The 11,483-nt window shown below is 48.1% G+C and overlaps 1 protein-coding gene across 2 annotated transcripts in view; it reads left to right on the forward strand.

Annotated features, from left to right (window-relative positions):
- The first annotated feature begins 95 nt into the window (after positions 1-95).
- Positions 96-11,483, forward strand: part of LOC114487749 (protein CLEC16A) — a 61,375-nt gene continuing 49,987 nt past the window's right edge. For both annotated transcript variants that reach the window (XM_055090441.1, XM_028499690.2), the window contains exon 1: positions 96-346. In XM_055090441.1, the coding sequence (XP_054946416.1) occupies positions 267-346 (80 nt within the window). In that variant the 5' untranslated portion in view covers positions 96-266. The remainder of the gene's footprint in view (positions 347-11,483) is intronic.

An 11,483-nucleotide genomic window follows, 5' to 3' on the forward strand; every position in this document is an offset into this window, starting at 1 on the left:
TCGCAGAGTCTTGTCAGCGGGGGCCTCGCGGACGAACTGCATTTCCCAGCGTTCCTCGTGACGGCGCCGTAAAGCGCGGCGGTCGAAGGGCCGGTTCCGGCTGAATGTCAGTGCTGGACTGTGGGCCGGGGAGGGGGAAGGTGCTTGGCAGTCTCTCCAGCACCTCCGCCGCTGCCTCCTCCGCTTGTGCCACCGCCACGGGCGCCGGGCCGCTCGGCCGCTTGGGCATGAGACCGTGAGGCAAGCGACTGGCTGGGGCCGCCGACATGTTTGGCCGCTCGCGGAGCTGGGTGGGCGGGGGCCATGGCAAGTCTTCCCGCAATATCCACTCCTTGGACCACCTCAAGTGAGTGTACTGGGGGCAGAAGGGGGAGGCCGCGGGGCTGGACATGGGCATGGAGGCGCAGAGCCCCTGGCCGGGGGCGCTGGGAAGTGTGAGAGCGGAGGCGGAGGGCCGAGAGAGGCGCTCGGGAAAGGCTGTGCGGTGGTTAAGCGCTAGGGCTCTGGACTTAGGGCCCCTGGGTTCGAACCCTGACCCCGTAGCTCCTCTCTGTGTGACCTTGGGCAAGTCGCTCCGCTTCTCAGAGTCTCAGTATCCCCATCTGTAAAGTAAGGGGATGAGATTTCGGTTTACGGATGTAGACTTCGTTCTTGCTGGGGCCGGACGATGGGCACCAAGCTTCCCCGGGGTGGTACTTCTTAGGCTGGACAGCTTACGGGTCAGAGGTCTGGATCCTGGAGTCAGACAGATGTGGGTTTGAACTTAAGTGTATGAATTTAGGCCTCAGTTTCCTCAGTTGTAAAATGGATATAGTGAGAGCACCTGCTTTCTACGGTTGTTTTGAGGGTAGGGTCAGAGACTGTACGTAAAGCTGGAAGCTTCTACAAGTGCTCAATAAAGGACAATAATTAAAAAACAAACTATAGGGGAGTCTAAAGCGTCAGAAGTAGAGCTCCGAGGGAGGCAGGTGGCAAAGGTGGTCCTGGGAAGCAGGAGTACACAGCGTGGCTTTGCAGTCAGACTGGCATTCAAATCCTGATTCTACCATTTAATGGCTGTGTAACCTTGGACAAATTGTTTCACCTCTCTGAGCTTCTCATTCCTCGTCTGCAAATGGGGATGGTGAACATTGTGCAAGGATTCAGTAATATTGTGCGTGGGAATAGATCGATCCAGTGTCTGTTATACAGTTGGTGGCCAATAATGGTAACTGTGTTTATCAGCTGGGCAAGGCCTTCCCAGACCACCCTACCTAAAGTGCCTCCCCAGCCTCAATTCCTTTCTGTTAGATCTTTCTCTTGATTTCATTCATTTGATGAATCTCCACTATCTGCAATTATCCTGTGTTTTTGTTTTTTGTTTTTTCTTTTTACTGCTTTTCTGTTTGCTACTAAACTGGTACTTCCAGGAGGGCAGAGACGGCTTGTTTTGCTCAAAGCTGTCTAGCTCTGAGCCTCGCACACATAGGAGCTCAATAAATACTTAAAGAATGAAAAAAATTAATGAATCGGGGAGAGGTGCAGAGCATAGAGGCAGAGCCTAGGATTTTTTTGCCGGGGCGCGGGGTGGAGGTGAAGGAAAATAGAGACCTTTGAAGAGGGAATGACTTCAGGGAGGAAAATATAGTGTAGAGGGGTGGGGGGAGAGAGTGGGGAAGTAAGCAAACCTTTGGTGGTAAGAAACTGGCTGATTTCCAGAAGGAGCTCCCAGGATTACTAATGGGAAAGAAGGATGGCGAGGGCAGGCAGGGAACAGTAGGAGGAAGACAAGGGCCCCTGGAAAGTGTTGGTGGGAGGGAAGTTAGATGGGGGCTTCTCATTTGGCTGGGTGTAGGGGTGCTGTAATTCTCAGCTGTGTCCTTTCTAGCATGGAGCAGGTGTTTAATAAATGTTTGTGGGTCTCAAAGAGTGGGCAGCAGGAGGGATCATTATGTAATAAGGAATGGTTTTTGGGGGGTGGTGATGAGAGAGGACATGGGGAGGAGAGAGGCCTAGGGCAAGCATGGGGCTATGTAGGGAAGCAGGAATCTTAAATGGGAGGGCAGCTGGACGGGAAAGGGAGAGGCTTAGAGATTTCAGGAATTTAGAGAGTGGGTGGATGAGGCCGAGAAGGGGAGGAGGGATATCTAAAGGAGGTTGGGCCTGCTGCCAACATCCAGGTACCTGCAAGCTCTCACCTAACTCTGCCTGACTCTAGCCCTTTTAAATTACTTTAGTAGTTATTGAATGCATTTTCGAATGCATTTCGGTAATTATTGAATGCATTCCTTGTTAAGGAATTCCTGTGTGTTATTTCCTTTAGTCCTCACAAGTCTTAGGAGTTGTCAGAAATCTTATTGTTTCCATTTTTTAGACTGGAAATTAAGGTCCAAAGAGGTTCAGTCACTTGCCCAAGGTGACAACAGCTGAAAAGTGTCAAAGCCAGGATTTGACTTAAGTGTTTGCACTCTTTACACTGTCTTTTTGAGTAGAATTTCCTAAAAGTCAGTTTGGGAAGACTTTCAACTTGGCCGAGTCTCACTGCCCAATGGCCATCTTCGCCCTCTGCCCAGCCAGGGAATGGCAAAGGTTCTCAGGTTCCTTTGAAGTATCCTGGAAACTGCCAGGTTCATTGTCTAGGTCACACTGCTGTTGGGTGCTTTTTGGAAACCAGAGCTACCTGCCCTGGATCTGGCGGATCAGCTGAATCCATACTGTAGCCTGAAGAACCTGGCGATTTGTGTGTTGGAGGGGAGCTTAGAAGATCCGAAAGTGACTTGGGAAAGAGTGCCATAAACAGCTAGTGCCCACCCCAATGCTTGGGCACAGAACAGCCCATTTCCTGAGGGAGCTCGCCGGCTGGTGGGGGAGATAGCCATAGAGCCAGTGACTGTGGTATGACAAGTGCTGGGGTCACCGTAGGTTCAGGGCTCTGTGGGAACCCTTCTTGGAAGCTCTCTGGGGGAGGCAACCAGAGCAGAGTTGTCAAGGATGAGCAGGAGCCACCATGTGGAGCAGCGGGGTGTGGGGCGGCCCTGGGGTTTGTGGAGTGTCATGGTGGGGCTGGTAGTTACGGGACACAAGGCTGGAGGTAGAACAGGGTTTGGGCTTCCTCTGATACAGAGGGCCACAAACCGTAGTGGGGCGCCTGGGTCTAAGGGGTTTCCCAGGATGTGGGACTTTCAGTGCTAAAACTGGGAAAGTCCTGGGCAGCCAGTACTAATTGGTCACTCCACCAGTGACAAGTGACGGTTCCTAATACACTGTTGCCCTGACCTAGGGCAGTGTGGGTAGAGAGGAGAGATGAAGATATTTAAACAAATTTAGAATTGACAGTTTTAGGAGCGGGGCACACAAAGCATCTGGGAACCCTCTTCCTTTTTTTTTTTTCTAAATAGACTTTACTGTTAAGAACAGTTTGAGATTTACAAAACAATTGAGGAGATAGTACGGAGAGCTGGAAGCCCTTTTTGAACCACATTATTCATAACATTCCCGGCTTTCAAACTGGAAAGGAATCTTCCTGTAAGACAGGGTTTTACTTTTGCTAAATAATGGGAAGCTGTGTACTGTGGTCTCTGTCTGCTGAATGGAGTTAGTGATTTAGTTGAGGCAGATTGAAATAGTAAGCATTTGCTACACATCATGGGTGGTTTATTGCCCAGACTAGTGGCAAGGCTGTGACATTGACAAGCAGAAGTCTTGACTGATGGAATTGCCTGATTGCTACTGGAGCATCACCTTCACTAGGGACTGCGAGTCCACAAACTGCTAGAACTTTCTTGATGTTGGGTTGTGTTGTTGCCTTAATTCTAATCGCCTTTGTGTATGGGTCAAGATTCTTGGTTTTAAGTGACAGAAGCCCAGCTGGAATTGCCTTAAGCCCCAAATGGAACTGATTGGCTCTTGCCACTGAACAGGCTGTCCTAGCTAAGCCATGGCTGAGTCTCAGTGTTCAGACGAAGCTGTCTGTATGTGCTTCTTTCCAGTTCTTGTCTCTGCTTTCTTCTGGGTTGGTGTCATTCTCAGCATGCTCCAGGCTTACATCATATCAGCTTAGCAACCCCTGGGAAAAAGAGAGCTTCTTTTCTTAATATTGCCAGCAGAAGTCCAGTAATGGGCACCACTGAACCATCCTGGGGTCTCATGCCCGCCCCTGAGCTAGTCACTGTGACAGGGGGGTATGGGGTACTCTAAGTGGCCCTTCCCTGGAGTCAGGGTGGCATCAGCTCCTTCCAAGCTAGTGGACAGAGAATGAGAGAAAGGGATGATTCAGCGTAGGAAAATTAAGGAGAAGAGGAATGTATACCCAGCAGGCAGACGTTCACCTACTCTTGGTATATTCAACTTTTGCCTAAGATAGCACTGATTATTTTTAGAGCTTGGGGTACAATATCGCCAGATTCATTTTCTTAGAGTATCATATTCATCGTATCACTCATAGTCCAAGGCATCCATTATGTCAAGTCTAAAGTTCCCCCAGGCCATCAGAGCGCTCCAGACCGTTCCCACCCATCTAAGCTTGGGAGCACAGATGAAGACCCTCTAACCCCAGCTGGGGAGCCAGGAGCATCCTTGGTAGGCAGACACCCATTTACTTGGAGACATAAAGGATGAGTGGTTGTTACAGGCAGTAGGGGACAGGCTGGAAAGGGGGATGCTGCAAGCAGAGGAAACAGCATTTGAGAAGCCTGCAGGAGAGAGACACAGGGCAAGGGGTTGTGTAGGGCCCGAGAGCAGAGCCATGAGGTGGGAGAGGTCACAGAGCCTAGGTCCCACTGAGCCTTGTAAATCCTGTTGAGGAATTTGGACACTAGGCTGAGAACAGTGGGGAGCCGTGTGCTGTGGTCTGGCCAAAGTTTGGAGAATGGATTGGAGGAGCGTCCCCTCAGGGGCTGCTTCTGTCTTACAGTACGGGAGGGTAGTGCCTGCAGTAACCCAGGGGTGTTTCTTGTGCCATTTCACGTTGATGGTCCTTCTCTCACTCACTGTTGCACACACCTCACCTGTCTGCATCTGTGCTCTCTCCAGATGAGAGAGCTGTATCCTTAAAATACCAATTCTTGGGAATTCCGTGGCAGTCCAGTGGTTAGGACTCAGCACTTTCACTGCGGTGGCCCGGGTTCAATCTCTGGTCCGGGAACTAAGATCCCACAAGCTGCGTGGCATGGCCACAAAAAACAAAACAAAACAAAACAAACCTAAACAATTCTTTCATAAAAATTGCCCTGGTGACTTAAGCCAACAAGAAGTTTTACCGTCATCTGTAACTTCTCTTGTTCTTGCTCCCACCGTCTCACTCAACATGTTATCATAAGGTCTTCTCATCACCAAAGAGTTAGACCAGCTGGTAGGTGCTCTGGGCTCTTCAAGCTTTATCCCACCTGTGAGTTAGATTCCCCAGGAAGCTGGCCAGGGTTCCTCAGGCATGACCTTCCGCTATCAGAAATGGTCTTACTTGAGTATATGTTTGTCTGCTTCTCCCAAATTTGAACATAAGCTTTGTGAGGACAGAGGCCTGGGTGGCTTGTTCACGTGGAAATTGTCAGATGCCAGTACAGGGCCTAGCACGCAGTAAAAGATCAACAAGAATTCGTCATAGGATGAACGAAAGAGGCAAGTTCTGGCCTGACTTTTCTTAACAGCAGTTTGCTCTTGCCAGTTTGGGCACAGCGCCTGTGCCAGAGCTGTGACTTTTTCTAGGGCTGAAAGCCCTGCTACGGCAATCTCGCCGTGATCGCCGGCTCCCCAGCATCTCAGCATCTCAGTCCCGGCCTCAACTAGCTGGCCCAGTTTGACATCTTGCAGGGGTGATTCATCAGGAGAGGCACCGCCTTTAACACCTTTTGCTAGTCTTCTAGTCCGATTCCACCCTGCCTGGAGCTTCTCCTTGTCCTGCTGGCCAGAGGGCTGGATCCTGACCAAATAGAGGTTTTCAGGACACAGAGTAGGACCCTCTGTGAGGTGTCTTCCCTAGTGCTGAGGAGGCCACACAGACACAGGCTCCGTGTCCCCTCACCCCAGACATTGTTATTTGGGGGATGTGCTCTGGGGGAGTGGATTTCCAGCCCCCCTAGGCCCTATCCTGCCTCACACTCTAGCTTGTGCATGTTTCAGTATCTTCCAATGGGAGCATCCTAAGAGACATGATACAAGTCATAAAACTTGTATGAATTTGAATTTAGTATGTCTGTCTCTGAAGTGGACATAATTATTATTAACTGTAATGGTTTAACTTGTGAAATAAGTGAGTCTCTTGAGAAAGCAGAGTCTGTGGAGGAGGGATTTGTTTACAGTCTGTAGTCCTTGGTGATGAGCCTCTAATGTGTTGGTTGCACGTTGGTAACAGACTGCAGTTTTTCTGTTTCCAGGCGTTTCAAACTCCTAAGCTTGTCTCTCAAAGTAAAGTTTGCTTATGTGCAAGGGTCTGAAATTGGGATTCTACATTCTGCAGAACTTTCTCTGGAGGTATGATAATGCCGGCTCTCTTCCAATGAAGTGGAATAAGGGTCAGTGATAAGCACTTATCTTGAGATCTGATACGTGTTGTCATGCCTTTTCATTTTGTTTATTCGGTTGTCTTGTGTGCTAGGCATTCATAACTTCATGGAAATGCTTGGCGAATAAAAGCGTTTAACTCATTGTTTGCATCTTCTATACTATAATGATTACAAGCAAGGGGTTACTGCCTGGGTCCCCTGTCCTTGTGTTGGGACTCTGGGTGGGTCCTAGCCTCCCAGAGCCTCAGCTTCCCAGATCATCAGCCCTGCAGGATTGTTGTAAGGGTTTAATGAGTGAACACATCTGAAGCATTCAGAACAGGGCCTGGCAATAGGAGACTGCAACTGTTTTTATTTTTATTTATTTATTTTTTAAAATTAATTAATTAATTAATTAAGTTTTGGCTGCGTTGGGTTTTCATTGCTACACGCAGGCTTTTTCTAGTTGCGACAAGCGGGGGCCACTCTTCGCTGTGGTGCGTGGGCTTCTCATTGCAGTGACCTCTCTTTGTTGTGGAGCATGGGCTCTAGGCTTGCGGGCTCTAGAGCGCAGGCTTAGTAGTTGTGGCACACAGGCTTAGTTGCTCTGTGGCATGTGGGATCTTCCCGGACCAGGGCTTGAACCTGTGTCGACTGCATTGGCAGGCGGGCTCCCAACCACTGCACCACCAGGGAAGCCCAGGAGGCTGCAACTGTTTTGATGATGATGATGGTAAAAATGTACACACCTAAGAGTTTGAGAGAAAATGTTATCGTTGTAACAGTTATTATCATTGTAAGAGAAAAATCTGTCACTGTCCTTGGAATCTTATCTAGATAGGGAACACAGCCTTGCACATAGAGATGGCTGTTGTTAGCTTGTTGATCATCTGAACAATTAGGAGTCTAATGCCCAGGAACTGCTGTGCCGTCCTTTCCGTGGTGTACTACGTAGTCACTACTGATGCTCGAGAACAGTTGCCAGTAACAAAAATGCTTTTATTTTAGCCAGAGGTGGGAAGAAAGATGGGCATGGTAATGGACATACAGCATGAGCTCAACTATGTTAATATCCATAGCAAAGAAAAAGACCCAAGGAAATAGATTGCAACTCCAGCAGTGGTCATCTCTGGGCAGTGGCATGATTGACAATTGCCATTTCTCTTTTTTGTTGTTGTTGAGGTTTCCAACCTTTCTAAAATGAGTGTTACGTTTAAAACCAGAAAGTTATTAAACTATATTAGTATCTCTGAGGTAGTTGAATTACTTGATCTTCCAAAGCCCTGGAATTAGATGCAGCATTAAAATATTAATCTTTAATCTATTCAGCTCTCTTTCTTTTTTCCCCCCACTACATTTAAGCAAGCATATATTGAGGGTCTCTTCCAAAAAGATTACCTAAAACAGTGTGCCAGGGCATCGTGAGGGTGAAAAGATGAGCCAGTGCAGTGGGAATTTAGAGCTTGAGATCTAGCGGGTGTTTCCATCTACCAACAACAAACATTTAGAAAATGAGCATTTTTAAACACTCCCATTTACAACAGCATCAAAAAACCCATCAAATACCTAGGAATAAATCTCACAAAAGATGTGCAAGCCCCCTATCCAGCAAACCTTGAAGGAAATGTAAATGTCATCATGTTACACTCTCCAAAAGATGTCAGTTCTCTCCATGTTTAGCTATAGGTTTAGGGCAATCTTAAAGGAAATCTTAGCAGGTATTTTTGTGGAAATTGAGAAGGTGATTTTAAAATATATATGGAAATTCAAAGGGCCAAGAATAGCCAATATAATAATAATTTAAAAAAACAGAAGGAAAGAAGTTGGAAGACTTACATTATCACATTGCAAGATTTATTATAAAGCTGCAGTGATCAGACAGCATGGTGTTGGCACAAAGGTAAACAAATAGATCAGTGGAACTAGAGCATCCAGAAAGAGTCCCATGCGTGGTCACCTGATTAATGGCAACTGACATCGGTGTGCTTTGGAGAAATGAGGACCTTTTCAGTAAATGATGCTGAATCAACTAGACAGCCATATGGAAAAAATGAATTTTGGCCAGTATCTTACACAATACACAAAAATGAGTTTCAAATGTACTCTAAGTCAAAATGTGAAAGGTAAAATAGTAACTTTTTAGAAGAAGAAAACAGCATTTCTTCATGACCTTAGGTAAGGATGTCTTAAGGTTGATACAAAAAGCACTATCCAAGGGAAAGACTGATAAACTGGACCGCCTTAAAATTAGGAACTTTTGCACATCAAAAGATCACTGTAAAGAGAGTGAAAAGGCAAGCCACATTCAGAGAAAATGTTTGCCATAGGTATATCCAGTAAAGGATTTGTATTCAGAATGCATAAACTCCATCAAATTAATAAGAAAGAAGTTTCTCTACCTAGAAAAAATGGGCAAAAAACTTGCACAGACACGTCACAGAAGTAGATATTTAAATGGCTCCGAACATGTGAAAAGGCACCCAACTTCACGCATGGTCATGCGGGGAAACCCTGGCGCGGCATCACCACGTGCCAGCAGATGGCGCCACTGAGAAAGGCAGAGCTCAGCAAGCCCTGCTGAGGTGGAGGATTGGCTAAAGCCCTCTGAGCCAGCCTCTGCCCTTTGGCTGCAGATGAGCTGCTGAGCGTCCCTCAGTTCCTGTCCTGGCCTGTGCTGTGCTAGTGATGTGCACGGCCCCAGGTTACCGCGAGTATGGGGGTCACAGGAAGGCCCGCACACAGGGCCAGGCATGTAGGCCACGCACCGCACGTGGGAGCGCCTAGAATCTTGTTTTCAAGGCTTAACACCCTGCTCTTCCCCTGGATTTGTCTGTAAGGCCCTCCTCATAGTTATTAGAATTTTTTTGAGGGGTTATTTAGTGAAGGCAATGGTAACAGTAATAGCTGGCACTTGTGTCATCCATGGGAACTGCCAGGTTAGTTATCTACCTTTTTACTTGTTTGTTCCTAACGACACCATGATAGGTAGGTACTAAAGTATTCAGGTTGCTATTGCCGCTCCCATTTTACAGGTGAGATAACAGAGGTACAGAGATTAAGTAACTTGCTTGACATCACCCAGTTAATACCAAACGTTCTACTTCCTGCTCTGGTTTCTCTGGACCTTCCCATAACTCCTGCAGTGAAGTCCTCTTTTCATGACTGTTTGGATCCAGCCTGATCTCTCCTTCCTACCTTCTTGGAATATTCTTTGTATAATTTAATAATGATTTTAATAACAGCACCCCTCATAACAACCACCTTATAATAATAGTAGTAGCAGCTAGCCCTGCATCCGTTGAGTGCTTACTGTGTGCCAGGCACCATGCTCAGCTCTTTCTATGTGGTATCACATCAAATATCTGGAACAATCCAGCAAGGAGGCCTTGATGGTTGTAGAAGCTGAGGCCCAGAGAGGTGAAGTGCCTTGTCTAAGGCCACTCATAGGAAGAGACAGGGCCAGGAATCGAGCCCAGGTCTGTCTACTGGACTCCAAATGTTTGAACTCTTCACTACTGCTCTGTTCCACTACTTGCTGTGTTTGGCATTTGGCTCCTTGACTATGTTCGGTCTTGTATGCTCTGATCTACCTCATATTCATGGAGATGGTCCCCCACCTTTCCCCCATTCAGCATTTATTTAGCACCTATTGTGTTCCAGACATTCTGGAGTCTTTTGGGGTCACCAAGATCAATAAGATGATGTTCCTGACCTTGAGGAGCTCAGGTCTAGTAAAGGAGGCAGATCATTGCCAATCAGGGTGGTCTATGCAGCAGCAAATGCATATGGGCACAGAGGTGCCAGAGAGAAGGCTGAGCTGGGCCAAGAGATGCCTGAGCTGGGTTTTGACATATGAGTAAGAGTTTGCTGGTTGGTCAGGGCAGCAAGGGTATTCCAGGCAGAAAGCACAGTGAATAGAAGTCAGGGCTGATCGTCAAGATTTTAACCTCTCTTATCCCTATTGGGGGTCTTCAGAGCAGACCCACTTACCCAGGCTGCTGCCTCCTGGGCCAGGAGTGTGATAGTGAGGTGATAGTGCATGTTGTCCTCTACGCAGAAGGAAGCACCAGAGTGGGGAGAATCCGCCTCTCCCCATGTTGCCAACCACGCCTGTCACAGCAGGTGGGGGGCGTGCTGTGCACTGCACAGGCGGTGTCACTGGCGGCCGTGGCGTGAGTGATGCCTTGGCTCTGAAACGAGAGTGGGAGCTCCTTCAAGATGCAGATTTGGGGCCCTGCTCAGATTCTGGGAGTCCGGGGTAGGAAGCCAGAATCTGCAACTTAAGCAGGTGATTCTGATGCAAGAGGCCTGTGAACCACAATTTGAAAAACTCTGCTCTTTGAGCCGTTTGAGGAAGAGGCACTCAAGGCAAGATGGAGACAGATTCACGAGCGGGTCCCCTGGATTCATCCCAGGGTGGGTCAGTGCTGTGGAGTCACCTAATCACAGGGGACCACTGCCCTCACCCCGCGCCCCCCCCCCCCCACACGACCCTGCTGGTGGATTTGGGCCCAGGTGCTGGAGAGTTCTGTTTGGGGAGAGCTATGCTAGTTATTGCATGTTAAAAGTTGCATGTAGTTTTATTTAATTAGATTAACTAAATGATTAAAAAGCTGATTATAGTAGGTCTTTAGACAAACAGCACAAGCACTAATAACTAAAACCCCCTAAAGCCGCAGATGGCCCCTGTGGTTCCATTTGCAAGATTCTACCTCTTTACATCCTACCCATTTTTAGAGATCGTCAATGGTATGACCTATCTAGTCTTCCCTGCCTTTCTCTCGCCAGTCCCCCACCCCCAAACTGAAGGTGGCCAGAAAAGAAGTCGGGAAGTGACTCCTCCTGAGTCGCTCCCTCTTGCTGTCCCCTTTTCCTTCCCAAGCTGAAGTTGCCTCAGTCTGCCGGCCCTGGAGACACTCTTAAAACCGTGCCAGGGGCTTCCCTGGTGGCGCAAGGGTTGAGAGTCCGCCTGCCGATGCAGGGGACGCGGGTTCGTGCCCCGGTCCGGGAAGATCCCACATGCCG

This window comes from Physeter macrocephalus, chromosome 14, assembly GCF_002837175.3.
Source record: "Physeter macrocephalus isolate SW-GA chromosome 14, ASM283717v5, whole genome shotgun sequence".
Classification (NCBI taxonomy): Eukaryota; Metazoa; Chordata; class Mammalia; order Artiodactyla; family Physeteridae; genus Physeter; species Physeter macrocephalus.